The 19,451-nt window shown below is 41.4% G+C and overlaps 1 protein-coding gene across 2 annotated transcripts in view; it reads left to right on the top strand.

The window, feature by feature from the left end:
• The window catches only part of DENND5B (DENN domain containing 5B), a 167,138-nt gene that overhangs the window by 55,359 nt on the left and 92,328 nt on the right, over positions 1–19,451 (top strand). Inside the window, exons 2-5 of one of the 2 annotated variants that reach the window (XM_077469294.1) lie at positions 521–577; positions 4,966–5,075; positions 7,968–8,628; positions 12,791–12,978. In XM_077469294.1, the coding sequence (XP_077325420.1) occupies positions 521–577; positions 4,966–5,075; positions 7,968–8,628; positions 12,791–12,978 (1,016 nt within the window). The remainder of the gene's footprint in view (positions 1–520; positions 578–4,965; positions 5,076–7,967; positions 8,629–12,790; positions 12,979–19,451) is intronic. The other variant, XM_077469295.1, reaches the window with a different exon arrangement.

Here is a 19,451-nt window from a genome sequence, read left to right as displayed (position 1 = left end):
TCGAGAGAGACGGCTAGACTAGGAAATTTGGTATAGACTGACATTTTTTTTTTTAATAAGGAACATACACTGGGGCACACCACATTATGGAAGACATGGGATTGCGTTAAAATCACCCAGTGGGGTTACAACCACTTTAATGTTGCAGTCCAATCACTGGCAGAGAGGAGACTAAGGAAAAGCTTCCTCTTGTGTGCAGAAAACCGAGTCGTGGTCCTGGAACTCGAGCATGGCTTTTTATTGCTCAAATATGGAGCTTTTGTGAAAAATTATGCAATTTCTGTATATTGTAAAATGTCAGGCATTTATTTACAGACCTGTAAAGTCACTAAAAAGGTCCACTTTAAAATGTCGCTATGGTATTTTTATGGCTGTTATTTGTGTTTTTGCTTTGCTTTCTTTCCCTCCTTTGCATATTCATGTTTTTACATTTTCTTTCTTACTAACCTTGCTTGTTTGCTCACCTCTAGGATGCTCATTCTTTGTTCACCCATCCCATTTTTTTTCGTTTGTCATGTAGTTTTATACCAATGGTTAGAAGCTGATCGTCATGGCAGGAGCCAAGAAAATGGCACAGGTAACATAGGCTGAACCCCAGTTAAGTCTTCACTTTATCCACTCTGGATCTCTGCAATCCACAAGCTAATTCTTCACTCTGATCTGCGACTCGCTCACCCCCTATTCCTCCTTTCCTACACCCTTCTACGCTGCATCTGTCAGTCCCCCTCAGTCTCAACTGCCGCTACTCTAATATGAGATAAAACATCTTGTTAACATTTGTTGCTATATGACAATTCTAATATAGCCACAGGAGACTTTCCACCTTCAGCCAAACGTTTCGGCCATTGTGGCCTTTCTGAAAGAACTAACACAAGTCAGACAGGAAAACTTTGAACACTGTATATCTTTACCTATTGTGTTCTTGTATCCATATACAGACTCTCTTTTTGACCAAGGGGAAAGTTTCAATTTTGTTTATCACAGAGCCAGTCACATTCCTGGAACCAGAAAGCTGGTGCACCAGATATTTGCTTATAGGATATCTAAATCCAAAACTGATTATATTTTACATTTTAGATGGCATAGGAAATGGTTTAAACCTGCCAGGTTTTCTTTTACCTACAATAGGCTATTGGGGAGATTTCCCTTCACTTTGCCCTATAAACACAACAGGAAGTGAAAGGAAATCTTCCCCTATGATTGAAGAAAATGTCCTTTTAGGCACTAGAACTATTGTCTTTGTTTAAAGATGTGCCCTTTATTTGTCTCTTGGATCTTCCCATGCGGTCACTCTTGGTGACATTGGCCATCAGGGCACATCGTCCACTTCCCCAGCAGGGGCAATACAAATCTGACAGAGGGTTCTAACTTGTTACCACTCTATCCAAAACTATAAAAAAAAGTTTGGGTTTCAGATGAGCTTTGACAATTTGTGTCCGTTCCATTCATGTAATTGAAAACCTGTGTCCTGGCTCTTTAAATTTTGCTTAGTGGCTCCTAATTTGGACTGACTGACTCCTAAATTATACAATTTGTACACCATTGGCATTTGGTTTTGAAGAAACTGCACGCAGCTGTGTCTATGGAATGCTCTAACTCTATTAGAGAGTTCAGGCGTAGCTGTCTTCTCCGGTTGAAGTTGTATTTTACTGACCTGACCCGACTCATTGGGCATAAATTAAAGCCTAATTCCAGTCAATTTTTTTTCTGTTTATTTTTGTAATTTAATGTTTATTTCCTGTCTGTGACCTCACTTCCTGTCCCAGTGATGCCTGTAGAAGAAATAAGGACCAAATGTCGCCAGTATTAGAAGACATGGACCGCAGTAAAATGGCTGTCACCAGTTCTAATCCTTCCCCACAAAATGTGTTGTCAGTTTTGGCTGTGGGGGGGGGGGGGGGGGTGTTCTATTAGGGGTACAGACAGCAATGAAAACCTGACATAAGTGCCAATCTTTCCCTGCTCTATCCAAAAAGGTTTATATTGCTGCATTCCATTGGCACAGCTGTGTCTATAGCTCCTTCAACAAACAGTCTGCATTCAGTGAACACTGCTGGCTGGACGGACAAACTGAGGACCTGGCATGTTCCTTGTTAGATAACTGCAGATTTCATGCCTTACGAATGGGACTATCATTCTCTCTCCAGACGTGTCAAGATGTTTTACTCAATTTGTTCCTTTTTTCGTTATCCTTTTAAGTAAACCTCCCAAAAGTCAGGCAATTTGGATCAAGCATAGCCTGGTCAGAAATGTAGTCATAGATGACATTTAATGAAGACCACTCTATCAGTAGATCCAATTATAGGCAGCAGCAGTTATTTGCCGATCTCTACTTTTTTTAAATTTATTTTTTAATGAGCATTGTTCAGATTTTTCTGCTCCCTGATTTATTCGTGTTGGCCAATGAAGATGTTCACCGCTGAAGAGATGCCAACAGGGTTTTTGTATGGTGGTAAACCTCTTCACTGATCAACAGGAAGACTCGGGTGGGTAAACTAGACTTTTACAAAAGTCAAGATCTCCTTTTAAAATGAGCTGCCTATATCTTGATCCACTGAAGGGTATGCCTTTTATTGATTTTTGTATGCATTTATTTTTTAATCATGTGTTCAGTTGAATTGTCTGGGTTTGTGACAGGTTGATTCCAATCACGCAGACCTCTTCTGTTTTAGTGGTAATTGGTGATGGCAATATAGGTCTTTCCTTGGGTCTTTTCTTGCCTTTTGTCTGGTGGATGATCTGGTGGTGGTGGTGCCCTTGACTTTTTTAATTCTTTATATTTCTATTAACAATATTTCTGTAGAATCCACTTTAATGTAGTATTGAATTCTTATAATAAAATTTAATGCTGCACTCCAGGGGAAAAAAATAAACTATTTTGGGCCATTCGCTGTGCACAAATATGACCTCTATCGATGCTAGTTCAATGTTTGGCTGCTGCTCTGTTCTGTAATCTTTTATTCAATGACCCCCCCGGTACTGAAAAAGCTATACATAGGGTGATACAGTTTTTGTTTAAGGATGTAGTACATTGATGTCTGCAAGAGTTTCTGGGAATGGAGGAGGGGAGATCATGACATTTATCTGTACCTCTTCCAATGACAGTCTTGCATTCAGTGAATAGAATACAATGTTTTTCTGCATAAAGGAAGTGCTGAATGACATCCCCACATCCCTTTGTGATATCTAAACTACAGCTGGAACTGCAAGTCTGAGTTTCAGATGTTCGGCTCATATTCTACTGCAGTGGTTGAATATGTGACTGTTTTACAGGCAAGAGTAGCAGCCACACATGGGAGGTAATTTTATTTTTACACCGCAAATATCCCAAAACTAGTTTTCCCTGGAGTTCAGCTTTAAGCGAGAATTCTTCCGAACAAGCCTATGTATAAAGGAAAAAAAAGTGCCCTGCCCATGCTGGAAAAAGCAACAGTCATTTGTTAGGGAGCCCTAAATTGTAATGCATGTCTTGCATGAACCTTTTTTTTTTCTCCTGTAGATGGGTTTTATTACAGTTTCAGTAGAACTCGCCACATGCATGTTAAAGCCCTGTGTGAAAGTAGTGGTCCTTCTGCAAAAGTTGGATGTACCACCTTCTTTATTCAGCAGGGAGCTTGAGCTTCTCTGATTTCAGAACTATAGATCACACTAAGTAGGCTAGGGGACATGCTGGACCTCTGCAGAGAAACCACTGCTTCACACAGAGCAAGGATCCCATTCTGCAGCATGTTGGCAGGGGACAGGCTTTTCAACACAGGCTGTGGTTGCTTTTGTTTTGATGCAGCTAAAGGCATTTATCTGATTTAACCTGAAGGTTCAATCAAGCTTTAAAGAAGTATAGCCAAAGCTATATTCTCCTGTGCATCACAGGAGTGCACTCCTGTGACCCATTTTCACTTTCCTGGTCCAGGCTCCAGACTTTACTTTCAGTTTCCACCCAGAAGCCTTGATTGCAGCTGGCTCAGCCTCTGAGCGAGCCACTGGGAGACTGAGCCAACCTCTCCTGCCACCTCCACAGTCCAGGTCTCCAGTGAGCACTGGAGGGAAGAACAGAGAGCCGAAGATTGACAGTCACTAGCTCTCTGCAGGCTGGAGACCGAGTATTGAATGATCAGCCATACATGCATGCATACATACATACATACAGTCATTTAAATGTTCATTTTGTATGTTATATCTGCCAGGAGTTTAGATTTAAATGCAGCTAGTATGTTTTTTAATCAGTCTGGATATCAAACGTTCTCATCCCCTGAATAGCATTGGGAGGAGAAACATTAGGAGCCAATCGGGCTCCTCTATATGCACAGCAAATTGTGTAGAGTTGATAACCTTTCACTGTGCAGTTACTTCACCATCCAATTACACCACTGTGGAGGGAGGGCCAAGACTGGAAGCCAGTCAGGCTTTGCAGTGTGGATTTGTGCAGCTGACAGGGAATATTCTGGTTGGAGGGGCAGTATGGTTAGCAGAGACGTGTTCTACTGCTGCTCCTTTATTTTGCAATAATGGGATGGGCGTGGGTGTTTTTGACCATGGTGTTCTGTCGCTGCCATACAATGTTGAGGACCTGGCTGTGCTGTCTGGCAGGGACACCTGAATCAAAGACAGAATGACACATTCATCGTCAGGTAAAATATTTAACATATGTATTTTAACAGCGTATTTAGCTCTGTGTAAAGTTCAGCTACAAAGGCAACTTACCTATTTATATTTTTCATAGTATTAACTTTTTTCATGAAGCCTGTGGTAAGTTCTTTGCTTGTCCAATCTTCTTCTTCTGTCATTCCTAAAAATAAAATAAAAAAATCTTGGAGATGTGGTGGGGCTGATTCATGATTGATTCGTGGTCTCAGTGATGTGAGCATTCAAATCAAGAACAAAATTAATAATTTAAATCATCAGTTGTCTCTAATTGAATTAAAAAGTTGGGAGCTCTCTGTTTAAACATTTTGTCTTGTTGTTCAGGTGAAAACTTTGACCAGAGCCCAGTTAGAAGAACCTTCAAGTCAAAAGTCCTTGCTCACTACCCTCAAAATGTGGAGTGGAACCCCTTCGACCAAGATGCTGTCAACATGGTACGATCAGAAAGATTCCAACGGGTCTCTAAGTATAACTCAAAATCTGTGTTAAAGGGAATTGTAGGCTTTTTGTATATATATTTGAGGCTGAAGGTTGTAGGTATGGATGTTTTTTGCATATTTACATTGGAACAGCTTGGACCAATTTAAGGCTGCTCAAACATGAATAATTTTTTTTTTTTTTGATCAGCCAGTGGGCTAATCAAAAAAAAATTTAGGGATTCCTCCATCCACACAAGTGAGGTGGATAGAGGAAGCCTCCCCACTGTGTTGTTGGGGAAAAAATTTCCAACAAGCCAGTTCATGAGACATTAATAAACAGAAACAGCCATAGATGGATCAAAATTTGGCCAGTCCCTGCTTAAAAGGCCAAATTTCCTTTTCAATAAACTTTTTTATTTCACAAAGACAATACAGATAACAGAAACAAGTGTAGGACCATTTGTCCCACCAAGGCCAACATGGCCAAAAATCCTTAATCTAATTAACAGTTGTAGGAAAATATGGGATGAATGAGAATGAATAAATATATATACACCTTCGCAATTCGCATAAAATACAATTGCTAATGGCCAAAAATGTGGAACCCCCCCCCCCCCCATTTTTTACTGCTATAAAACATATGCAATAAAAAATAAAAAAAAAATAAAAATTCTTCATACAGTTAGGCTAATATGCATTCTGCTACATAATTTTTTTCACAGACTGCAATATTGCAGCAGACATTCTGTCACTGACACTTTTTGGGAACCAGTGACACTAATGGTGATCAGTGCTAAAAAAAATATGCACTGTCACTGTACTAATGACACTGGCTGGAAAGGGGTTAACAGGGGAGATCAAAGGGTTAACTGTGTCTAACCAGTGTTTGAGTACTGTGTGAGGTACTTTTACTAGGGGAAGAGATGGAATTTATTCTCTGCTTTGCAGGGGCACATTTGATCCCTTGATTCCTGCGATCTGCCTCGTTTACATGGGCCGATCACCATCCTGTCTGTCTGATGATCGGTGGGTGTCGGCGGACGTAGAGTCCATGGTATCTACTGATCTGCTCCCACTGTGTGTAATAGGTGCCACCCTGTAGCAGTAAAAGTGCTATAGGGCAGACCTTAAGTGGTTAAAAAAAATGTAAGGTTTTATTTAAATATTTCATTAGCATGTTGATGGGTGGGGTGATGTTGATGAAACCAGGGAAGGCAAAATATACGCAGATTACACTTCAGATATAACACATGATAAAAATATTTGAATGCAGTTGATCTGTTTTTACACATTTGTAAGACTCCCTTTTAGGTGTGATCTTTCTAAAGCTTTAACACTGCACAGTCTGGTGTGTGTGCGTAGTCGCACTGCTTTAGTGAGACTCTCTCATTGACGCCTAGAACTTATATGCAACATAACTCATTTCCTTCAAATATTTTGTGAAGATGATTTGTTTTACATCAGGTAATTGCGTTTCGTGAAATCAAATCTAAAACACAACCTCTCAAGGAGAGAGACACCACAAATTACATTCAGCTCTAGAAAAATGGCAGCATTTTCTTTTTAAGGGTTTTTCTTTTTTGTTTTATTATGTTTGAGGATTATTGTTAGGTTTAGTGCAAAGTTAGATTGAGGAAAGGATTAGCCTTGTAAAAAAATAAAAATAAAAGTTGGTGTGTGCATATGTATATATGTGTGTGTGTGTAATATATATATGTATGTATGTATGTATGTGTAATATATATATATATATATATATATATATATATATATATATATATATATATATATATATATATATATATATATATATATATATAAAAAATAATATATTATACTAATCCAGATTGAGGTGAATGTGTGTATATCCATTGACTGGTTAGTTCTGCATGACCATTATCTCATGATTAGAATCTTCATGGTAAAAATAAAGTTTTTCTTGGGCCTACAATTAACATTTAATGACACTATTTGGCCAAAAGTATGTGGACACCCCTCCAAATTGGAGTTCAGGTGCATCCAGCGAGGGGCACTATTAATGCTACATCATACAAAGGCATTTTAGACCTTGTGGTAACCGTTTGGGGAAGGCCCTTCATAGTTCCAGCATGACTGTTCCCCTGTGTACAAAGCCAGCTCAATGAAGGCCTTGTCACACTTCAACACCTTTGGGATAAATTGGAACTCCAATTATGAACTGGGTTCACTCATCCAACATTAGTACCTGTCAATATAAATGCTATTTTTTTTCCCGAATGGATCCAGATTCCTACAGACAAGCTCCAAAATTTTGTGGATTTTCTTTTTTTTTTTTGCCTTTATGGAAGGGTGGAGGCTGTTAGTCGCAACTTCGTACTAATGCCCATGGTTTTGGGATGGGACATGCAGCCATCTCATATAAAGTAAATGTGGTGGTTAGGTGTTCATAAACCTTAAAGGATAATATTACTTGTAGTCAGTCTTCACTTCGAAATGCGATAATACTAACTACCAAGACCTGAGGTGTGCCTTGGCCTACTGGTCAGTGTGCCTAAAAGAGGGCATACCCTGAATGAATATGAATGAAAAGAGTGATGAAATGATAAAAGTACGGGGGAACAGGTGGGTGGGGACCCGGAAACGGTGGGTGCAATGTCAGCCTCCTGCAGATTCTCAGTACAGCTGTCTGCCCATATGGATCCCTCATCCGCTATAACAGTCGGGGGTGGGGGGCTGCTGCTTTAGCTACATATTACTACTACTAATACAGGTGTAACATGCATTACTAGGTGAATTTCTCCTTTAAGCAATATAGTGCACATATTAAAAGGTTATTATATGATGTCCTTGTATGCTTGAGTTTGGGAGTCCTGAAGCAATATTGGCTTGTGGTAAACATTAATTATATTGCTTATTTACTTTTTACAGCTTTGCATGCCGAAGGGGCTGTCCTTCCGAACCCAATCAGACTCCCGCGACCCCCAGTTCCATTCATTCATCATCACCAGAGAGGATGGCTCTAGAACATATGGATTTGTGCTAACGTTTTACGAAGAGGTGACCAGCAAGCAAATATGTACTGCCATGCAGACTCTATACCAGATGCACAATGCAGAACACAGTGTTTATGCCTCATCCTCCTGCAGCATGGACTCCTTAGCCAGCAGTGTGGAGGATGGAGACGCCACATCCCTGGCGAAGCTCCAGCAGTACAACTCCTACGACATCAACAGGGACACGCTTTACGTTTCCAAGTGCATATGTCTGATCACCCCGCTCCCCTTCATGCAACCCTGCAAGAAGTTCCTAACACAACTCTATAAAGCTGTGACTTCTCCACAGCCGCCACCTCTGCCATTGGAGAGTTATATACATAACATTCTGTATGAGGTCCCGCTGCCACCGCCAGGAAGGTCACTGAAATTTTATGGGGTGTATGAGCCTATTGTTTGTCAGAGGCCAGGACCTAATGAACTGCCATTGTCTGACTATCCTCTCAGAGAGACCTTTGAGTTACTGGGATTGGAGAACTTGGTTCAGCTTTTCACATGCGTACTACTTGAAATGCAGATTCTGCTGTATTCACAAGGTGAGACTTGGGTGATATTAACAGCAAAAATAAATTTATGTGTATTTATGTATGTGTGTGTGTATGTATGTGTATATATACGTATATATATGTGTATATATATGTGCAGGGCAGGACATCCTGACACTTTTAGTTAGGGGCAAACTTATAAAGCCTTGAATCTGAAATTCACTGCAGGTGAAACACTCTGGTGCATGCATTTTTTTTTTAAATGTCAGTGATTTATTTACTACCCGTGAATATTTAAGTCACATCACCATTCTATAAAAACCCCCAAAGTGTTCAACTTTTTTTCTTTTTACCCTTGGTTGACCCTTTGTGATCTAAAAATTGTAATTAAACGTAGTCTTTCCCCCCTTTTTTTTTTTTTTTTTTTTTTTCTTCTTCTTCTTCCTCCTCTTCTTTGAAATCCTCAAAATGAAAACTCTGCTTACTTGAACACGAGAGAAAATCTATCAAAGGAGTGTAAAATTTAACACTTCTTATCTCTTATTCATGCATGTGGGAATTAGAAAGTGCTAAGCACCAGGGCTCAGCAGAATCTAGGCCACTCTGTTCTCTATTCCGGGTTCTCAGCACTGCAGAACGAGGGTTTAACTGCTTGTGTCTCGAGCACAGCGGGACTTCCTGCAGGACGATACACAAGCAATCCCAAAAGGCATTGTAAAGAATGGTGATAAGCAAAGCAAACCCAATGCAACAAACCAGCTTTCACTTTCCCATGCTCCTCCCTGTCAGGAAGGTAGTAACCCTGTACTTTGGGGTGTGAAGGATGTAACTCAGTCTGTGATGATATGGAACAAAGTAGCTCTGTCACATAGGGAGTCTATAGCCCTGAGACTCCAGCCAGGCATAGCTTTTACATGGGCTTTCCTTCACTCCCACTGGTTAGCAGGAATTGATTGAAGGAAAGGTTAGAATTTGGTTAGGTCTACATTAAAGCAGTTCACACCTGCCTTGCAGAACTAGGGGGTCCACAGTTCAAGTCCTGGCCAGGATGATACCTGCATGGAGTTTGCATGGGTTTCCTCCAAGTTCTTTGGTTTCCTCTGACTCCAAAGACATGCCGGTAAGTTAATTGGCTCCTGTCTACATTAGCCCTAGTATGTACAGTGGGGGAAATAATTATTTGATCCCCTGCAGATTTTGTAAATTTGCCCACTTATGAAGGGGCTAAAAATTTTATCATATGTGTATTTTAAACGGAGACAGAATATCTCCCAAAAATCCAGAAAACAACACATGATCCAAATGTTATAAATTGAGTTGCAGTTCAGTGAGTAAAATAAATATTTGATCCCCAAGCAAAACATGACTTGGTACTTGGTGGAGAAACCCTTGCTGGCAAGCACAGAGGTAAGACATTTCTTGTAGTTAGGCTGGATTCACACCTATGCAGTCTTTTTAGTGCTTTTTGCAGATTTGCACTACAGTCCATTTAACATGGTTTCCTATGGAACACGTTCTGTAGAGAAAATATGCAAAAAGCACTAAAACGTTGAATCCAGCCTTACCAGGAGGAATTTTGGACCACTCTTTACAGATCTTCTCTAAATCCTAAAAGTGTTACTAAACACAGTTATATGAAAATAGCCCCCCCCCCCCCCCCCCAGTGTCCACAACTTATAAAACTTATTTTTTACATTAAAATACTGCCACTATATTCCTTTTTGGCTGATCTGTATACTACGGTCACATGATAAACTGCAGGGTGTGGTCAGGTAGGAGATTTCCACTATAGCCTGTGTCCACATACTGTTATGAGGCGGATCATCCATCAATCAAGATGTGACATCCCACCCACTGTGCTCTTCTTTTTTTTTTTTTTTTTTTTTTTTGTTACCAGGCAAGGAGGATGAAGGGACTGGGTTGTCATTTAGGACCTGTACACATGCCCACATGTGTGATGTTCATATCATGTGACCTGACTAGCTCAGCTAAAACAAGGAAATGTTCTCTCCAGATAATAGAGACTAAGGATGAGCTCCTGCGTGTTCGCAAGCCCACATGCAGAGCCCACCAGGAAGTTGGCACTGCGCTAATCGCAGGCAGTGAGGCATTGTCCCGATGCGCGGCTGCAGAGATCGGGAAATGTCTCACTGCCTGTGATTAGCGCAGTGCCGACTTCTGGCAGGCTCTGCACGTGGGCTGTGCGAACACGCCAAAGCTCATCCTTGATAGACTAAAGTGAGCACATGAAGCAGTACTACCCTCACTGTTTCTTATCTAATCTTGCCAAGAGTGAACCTGCAGGAGGGGGAGGATCTGTCCATATAAGATCAGAGTGGTTTTACACAATACAGAGGATTAACACCTGAAGTTACACAATGAGTATAACAAGCAGGGTGTTCTGCATATACAGACAGATTTTATTGTGGGTTTAGTAACACTTTATAATTTCTTGGCTCTCACGTGGCAACTTCAGCTCCCTCTCTAAAATTTCTATAGGGTAAAAGCCACTCCATGATGTTAATGTGCTTCTTCTTGAGCCACTCCTTTTGTTGCCTTGGCAGTATGTTTTGGGTCATTGTCATGCTGAAAGACCCACCCACACCCCATCTTCAGTGTTCTGGTTGAGGGAAGAAGGTTCTCATCCAAGACTTTACAATACATGGCAAAGTTGGTCTACTTTTAGCAGAGAAATAGCCCCAAAGCATAATGTTTTTGTTGACTGTAGGGTTGGTGTTCCTTTGGTTATGTCAGAATTTTTCTTCCTCCAAACACAGAGTCGAGTTAATGCCAAAGAGCTCAATTTTTTGGTCCCTTCTGATCACAGCACTTTTTCCCAATCCTTCTGAGTCATTTAGATGTTCATTGGCAAACTTCAGACGGGCCTGTACATATGTGCCTTCTTGAGGAGTGGGACATTTTAATCCATGTTGGCGTATTGTGTTATCAATGGTTTGTTTGGCAACTGTGGTCCCAACTGCCTTAGGATCATGCACAAGCTTCTCCTGTGTAGTTCTGGGCTGATCCTTTACTTTTCTGATGATCATCCTTAAAAATCTTGCATGGAGCTCCAGACCGAGAGCGATTGATGTTTTTATTGAATTTCTTCCATTTTGCGAGTAATCGATTCAGCAGTTAGTTAAAAAAAAATCTGCCTTTACAACTCCTTTAATTCTGTTTAGAAGATGCATACAGTAAAATAGAATAGCAACTAGTGGAAGCGTGTGTGTGTGTGTATGTGTGTGTGTGTGTGTGTGTGTGTGTGTGTGTGTGTGTGTTTTTTTTTTTTTGTTTTTTTATATTGCAATGCACTCATTTAGATTCCCTAAAGACTATTTCAGCCATATTTGCCAGAATAAACCTCTTGCAGCACCTACTAAACCCCCAGGAACGGGGATCTTTGAACTTCCAAAATGAATTGGCTGTTGTACTGTTTGCAGCTTTTGAATAAAATATGTTCTTGACTGTGAACTTTTAAGCTGTTTGAAATATGAGTTGCTTTATAGCACTTGTCTTCCAGAGGGCTGCCTTAAAGTAGAAGTCCATCCTAATACTAAAATCCCTGCATTTACAGACATCCACAATCTAACACTAACCTATCTAGCCCTGTAAAGAAGAAATCAGTGTACATAACTTTTTTAAAGCCGATCCCACGCTGAGCTGTCAGCTGCGGCTTCGTTGTGTAGGCAGGTGCAGAGGACACCAGCCGACAACCGACGCCCCATAGTAAGTCTATAGATGACGACACTCCCCATTCATTTCACAGCCATTGTCGGATGTGTCCTCTGCAGAGCTTCCGCTGCTGGAGATCGAATCAGCTTCAAAAAGGGTATGTATAATGATTTCCTCATTACGGGGCTAGATAGGTTAGTGTTAGCTTGTGGATGTCTGTAGATGCAGGGATTTTAGTGTTGGGGTGGACTTACACTTCAGGGGCATTCTGCTATGTCAGATAAAATGTTAAAACCCCATTAGTAAAAGTGCTCCAGTGCCTCAGACTTCCATTACTTTACAGTGATGGGAAGAGGCAAAGCCAGCTTCAGCAACTGATAATGCTTTGGGGCCTTCCTTATGATTGGTTAGCTCATGTATAGCTTTTATTATACATTAACCTAAATTAAATGTAGTCAAATGCTAAGTTTCACAAAAAAAGTATGCACACGTTACAGTTTTATTCTGTGAACCTGATTATGAAGTTTCTCTTTTTGGCCAGATTACCAGCGGCTGATGACCGTAGCAGAAGGGATCACATCATTGCTTTTCCCATTCCAGTGGCAGCATGTTTATGTCCCCATCCTGCCAGCCTCGCTCCTTCACTTCCTCGATGCTCCTGTACCGTACTTGATGGGTCTCCAGTCCAAGGAAGGGACAGACCGAACCAAACTTGAACTACCACAGGAGGTTTGTAGGTTTTATTGAATTCATGTTCATATTATTTGATGGGACAATTTTGATTATCGGGAGATTATGTGGAACTTTTGGGCTTTCTATGTCTTCATTGAGAACCTGTGATGTGTTGTGACCAACTACATGGCAATCAGTGGCCGTTGTTGAGCTACACTATGTGCCATGATTGTGCTTGGTTATGCAGGGCAAAGTAGCAGAATAAATAATTATATAAAGTCCATGTACAATAATAGATTGTAAAGAGTCCAAAAACGCCACGGTGCAATCAGTGGCAGTCTGCCTTCATTCTTAATCAAGTGACTTGTGTGCCTCCAAGCAGCTGAAAAACCTGCTTGCCTCCTACATAATCAAAAAGCAGTCATCTATATCCTCCGGAAGATTATGACAGTAAGACCGACCCTCCACAATCCTTCTCAAGGTCCAGGATTTGTAGACCCTCTGATCTCCAAAATATATTCATATGCTATCAGATATGCATCACATAAAACAAAAAGGCGAAACCATAGTGCTCTGTTTTTAAAATGTATTAAAACCCCCAGCAGAGGTTGTACCGGGGTGTTGCATGCGTCGCCTCGGTACCTTTTCTTAGAGCCGCTTGGCTTTCTTACGATAACAATCGATGCGGCTAAGCAGCCGCTCCATCGTTCTCATAAGCAGCAGGAGGGGACGCCCCTGCCTTCCATGGCTCACCTGGAATCGGCTTTGGTCGAGTCTCGAATCGAATAACCCGTACGCGATGTCATGACATTTCTTTTGGCTTACGAAAGACTTAAAGGCGCCACATTAAAAAAACAGCATTCAAAACAGCCAAACTTGGCATTTTTAATGCTTTTAGGTGCAAAGGAGGGGTTTGGGGTCTTTTAGATCTCTCCATAAAGAGTACCCGTTATTGCCTATTACTGTCACAAGGGATGTTTATGTTCCTTGTGACCGCAATAAAAATGATCAGAATTTTTTTAATGGACAATTTTAAAAAAAGTGCCCCATCCCTCCGTGCTTGTGCGCAGAAGGGAACGCATTGGTAAGTTGCGCCTGCAAATGTAAACAGTGCTCAGACCACACATGTGAGGTATTGCCACGATCGCTGGAACAAGAGAAATAATTCTAGCACAAGGCCTCCTCTGTTCCTCTAAACTGGTAACCTGTGGAAATGTTTAAAGCGTCGCCTATGGAGATTTTTAAGTACTGTTTGTCGTCATTTGCACGAGTGTGCACAATTTGAAAGCATGACATGTTGGGCATCTATTTGCTGGCAGAACAGCTTTCACATTATACAAAAAAATTGCTTTAACTTTTTTTTTTTTTTTTTAATTCATGAAAGTGTATTCCAAAAAAATTGCATTTGAAAGACCGCTGTTCAAATACAATGTGACTTAACATATTTCAATGATCGCTATTTTTTTATTCTCTAGAGCAGTGATGGCGAACCTTGGCACCCCAGATGTTTTGGAACTACATTTCCCATGATGCTCCACTACACTGCAGAGTGCATGAGCATCATGGGAAATGTGGTTCCAAAACATCTGGGGTGCCAAGGTTCGCCATCACTGCTCTAGGGTCTCTGCTAAAAATTTAGGCTTAGGCACATAGGGGTTTCACTTCAAGAGATTTTGGCACCAACTGAATATTTTTTAAAATGCAGGTAAAAGCATTAAAAATATGTATTTTAATATTTATTTATTTTTTTGTAATCTTTTCTCTTCCTTTAAAAGATTTTATTATTCACTTGCCTAGTGCCTTTAACCAATTGTCCACCGGGCCAATTCTGACACTTCTCACACACAAATTTTTTTATTTATTTTTTGCTAGAAAATTACTTGGAACCCCCAAACATTTTTTATATATTTTTTAGCAGACGCAATAGATTAAACTGATGGGTGTTGCAATTTTTTTTAATCTCGGACAGTATTTGCGCAACGGTTTTACAAATGCAATTTTTTTTCTCAAAATTACACTTTAATTAATTTATTGCACACAAGTGCAATATAATACCCAATTTTTGGTCAAATATAAACTAAGTTATGCTGAGTAAATAGATACCCAACACGTCACGCTTTAAATTTGCGTACGCCCGTGGAATGGCACCAAAGTACTGTACTTCTACAAAATTCTACATAGGCAATGCTTTTAATGCCTTTACAGGTTACCAGTGAGATGACTAGATGAACAACATCCCTTGTGACAGGTCCTTTTTATGGAGAGATCTGGGGTCTTAGACCCCAAATCTCTCCTGGCCTCCAATGCAGCCGCTCAGACACAGCAGCCAGGAAAGCAGCTGATCAGACCGATTTAATGGGCAGGTAAACAAAGAGCCGAAACCCTAATTTCCAGGGTCACAGAGAAGGATGAATAGTCATTCCCCCTCTCTCTCTGTGTATAATGCAGCCGGTCACACCACCCCCGGGCTCCACGGTCCGACAGAGCCCAGGAAAGGTGGTAGGGTGGAGGACACCCCCTTCTGCTGCCCGCAAAAGTTATCGCGTGGTTGTGCATGGATGTCCTATAGTCAGATGCAGTTAAACATGCTAGAAAATGTGGCTGCTCCAGGAGAAGTCAGAACAGCCCCTTTGTCCAATTGCACATCATAGACCTCTCCTCTTCTGGAAGTGTATAATTATTTGTGCTGACCCAGCTCCTCCGCTCCTCCCTTCACCTCCCTACATAACTTTTTATGTAGCTGTCAGGGAAAAAGTAAAGAGAAATACTGTAAGGCAGAGATATGCAATTGGCGGACCTCCAGCTATTGCAAAACTGCAAGTCCCATCATGCCTCTGGGTGTCATGCTTGTGGCTGTCGGTCTTGCTATGCCTCATGAACTTGTAGTTCAGCAACAGCTACAGGCCCGCTAATTGCATATCCTTGCTGTAAGAGTATATGTAGCAAGTCTGTTGGGCTGGCTGACCTCACATCCAAGATGTCTGCAATCCGCTGCAGTCTTGGGGCTTTTGAATGTCTACACAAGGAGGCTTCTACAGGGAAGTAACATGCACACAATATATTTAATGCACATATAAGCTTGCGGGAAGATTGTTGGTGAAATGATCTGACAGGGTCCCTTTAAACCGATGTATTCATTTGTATAACTTGGCATGAGTGAAGCACATCATGGGGATTTCCATCTAAATATCCACAGCAAGCAGAAACCTCCATCTGCCATTACTTTATAATATCCATTAAGATCCATCTTCATCTTTCCAGACTGGAGCTAAAGGGTACTTTAAAAATCTGCATGACGTTTGCTAAAAGCTTTGTAGATGCTCATTGTACAAGGTGCTCTCAAGTTTAGTGTTTACAAGCTAAAGTCCATGTGATCGAGGCCTTACAAAGCAAAGTGCATTCTGGCACCGCTGAGCAATTGTGATGAAAGTTTCTAGTGGTGTCTTGTAACCATTTAGGGTTCCTTTCACCTGACCTCTCCCCTACATGTCTACATATATCAGCCATGCTGAGTCATGGATTTGAGCCTCTTTAGTGATGTCACACGCTGGTCTTTGTACAGAGGAGGAACAGTAACCGATAAGAATGTTCCTGTAATATGCAGTGCTATCCATACAGTAATAACTACGCATGCCGCAGTATCCAGTCCTTACTCAACAGCCTGAATTGAGCCTGCCTTGGAACAAAACCGGAAATTGTGATGCATCAACCTGGCAGTTAGAGGTCTGGCAAAAAAACGTTGCCGGTTACATATTTTTAAAGTATAATGGTTCTATGCGGTGTGCTGTTTTTTGCATTAGAGGGCTTTTTTAAAAGTCTGTTTTTTATATATAATTTTTGAATCCTTATCTGCTGCGTTGCAGAGGCTTCTATTGGATATGTTCATATAACTGCGTGGAAGCGGTTTATCTGTAGCACCTAGCGGGTAATCAAAACAATTTAACACGCATACAGCTCGCCCTTTTGGTCTAGTATGTAGACAGAATATATTGAAATCCTTTTAAAATATCCTTTTCTATGCATGAGCCTGTTGTGGTGATCTTGCCTTTTAAAATGTTACTAAACCCACAACTGTACAATCAGGCTATACTGTATATGCAGTGAAGAATTTTTATAATTGTTATACTCACCGTGGCACGTGAGGAATTGTGTAAAAAGGCTGTTTGATCCTTCTCTGATCTTCCCCTTCTTTTACTGTCCCCAATCCATCTCCACTCTGCACATGTTCAGTTTGAGGTGTATTGCTAGCTTTTTATTTTTTTTGGGGGGGGGGGGGGGGTGTATATGATCTGCACAGGGCTAATCAGCACTGTCCAGAAAGAGGGTCAGGGGTCATGCAGCCTCATAGGACAGTCAAAGGAGACTTAAAGCTCTTCCTACAAGCTTTAACAAGTGTTCAGCTGCACACTGATAGAAGTCACAAGACTGCTATATACTGCTGATGAGAAACTGTATTAAAATAGCTTTGTCATGTTCTGTGTACGACCAGATATAGTGGATGCAGGGTCCTGGGATTAGTAACACTTTCATTTCTGTGGCACTTTTCTCCTGATGGGAAGTGAGAAAAAATATCCCCAAAGGAGACACGAAGAGCAAGAAGAACCTGGCAGACACCCCGGTCCAGGAGTTGGGCTTTAAAACAAACCTGTACTTTTGCCTCACTGAGCGCAAAATAAAATGTATTGAATGAGCCATCTTCTGTAACCGTCTGAGGATGGGCTCGTTGTGCACCTGCTGCTGCACTGAATGAGGGGAAACCAAACAGTCACGAAAGAAGTATACCAAGAAATATGGGGTACTTCACAAGGCTCCGCAGGGGAGGGGAAAGGAACGTATCGGCAGTACACTGGAGGGTTGGCTGTTGGAGGTATGTGGGATTGAGTTCTCTGCTTGATCTTAGTTTACAGGCTGAGAGTAAGAGAAGTGTGACCCTCTTGGTCATTCAGCTTCCTGATTTATCACAGCAACTGTACAAACAACCTGTATGTATAATCTCTATCTAATAGAGACACACACACACACACACACACACACACACACACACACACACACACTATCTAACAAAAGTGAGTACACCCCTCACATTTTTGTAAATATTTTATCTTTTCATGTGCAAGAAATGACACTTTGCTACAATGTAAAATAGTGAGTGTACAGCTTGTAGAACAGTGTCAATTTGCTGTCCCCTCAAAATAACTGAAAACACAGCCATTAATGTCTAAACTGTTGGCAACAAAAGTGAGTACACCCCTAAGTGAAAATGTCCAAATTGGGCCCAAAGTGTCAATATTTTGTTTGGCCGCCATTATTTTCCAGCACTGCCTTAACCCTCTTGGGCATGGAGTTCACCAGAGCTTCACAGGTTGCCATTGGAGTCCTCTTCCACTCCTTGATGACATCTCAGAGCTGGTGGATGTTAGAGACCTTGCTCTCCTCCACCTTCCGTTTGAGGATGCTCCACAGATGCTCAAGAGGGTTTAGGTCTGTAGACATGCTTGGCCAGTCCATCACCTTTACCTTCAGCTTCTTTAGCAAGGCAGTGGTCATGTTGTGTGGGGGTGTCGTTAGGTTGGAATACTGCCCTGCAGCCGGTCTCCAAAGGGAGGGAATCGTGCTCGGCTTCAGTATGTCACAGTACATGTTGGCATTCATGGTTCCTTCAATGAGTTGTAGCTCCCCGGTGCCAGCAGCACTCATGCAGCCCCAGAACATGACACTCCCACCACCATGCTTAACTGTAGGCAAGACATACTTGTCTTTGTATTCCTCACCTGGTTGCCGCCACACACACACTTGTCACCATCTGATCCAAATAAGTTTATCTTGGTCTCGTCAGACCACAGGACATGGTTCCAGTAATCCATGTCCTTTATAGTCTGCTTGTTTTCAGAAAACTGTTTGCAGAATTTCTTGTGCATCATCTTTAGAAGAGGCTTCCTTCTGGGATGAGTCATGCAGACCAATTTGATGCAGCGTGTGGCGTATGGTCTTAGCACTGACAGGCTGATCACCCCAACATGTCAACCTCTGCAGCAATGCTAGCAACACTCATACGTCTATTATCCAAAGACAGTCTCTGGATATGAACACAACTTCTTTGGTCGACCATAGCAAGGCCAGTTTTGAGTGGAACCTGTCCTGTTAAACCATTGTATGTTTTTTGTCCATTGTACTGCAGTCAGTTTTAGGGTCTTGGCAATCTTCTTATAGCCTAAGCCATCTTCATGTAGAGCAGGGATCTCCAAACTATGGCCCTCCAGGTGTTGCGGAACTACACATCCCAAGAGGCATTGTAAAACTGACATTCAGACATGACAAGGCATGATCGGATTTGTAGTTTCTGAACAACTGGAGGGCCATAGTTTGGAGAGCCCTGATGTAGAGCAACAATTCTTTTTTCAGATCCTCAGAGCGTTCTTTGCTATGAAGTGCCATGTTGAACTTCCAGTGACCAATATCAGAGACTGAGAGCGATGACACCCAATTTAACACACCTGCTCCCCATTCACACCTGAGACCTTGTAACGCTA

The sequence above is a fragment of the Lithobates pipiens genome, unplaced genomic scaffold (assembly GCF_037356315.1).
Source record: "Lithobates pipiens isolate NorthernLeopardFrog02 unplaced genomic scaffold, aLitPip1_a1.2 Scaffold_8, whole genome shotgun sequence".
Taxonomy (NCBI): Eukaryota; Metazoa; Chordata; class Amphibia; order Anura; family Ranidae; genus Lithobates; species Lithobates pipiens.
Note: the sequence above shows the minus strand (reverse complement) of the source record. Positions and strands in the feature narration are given on the sequence as shown.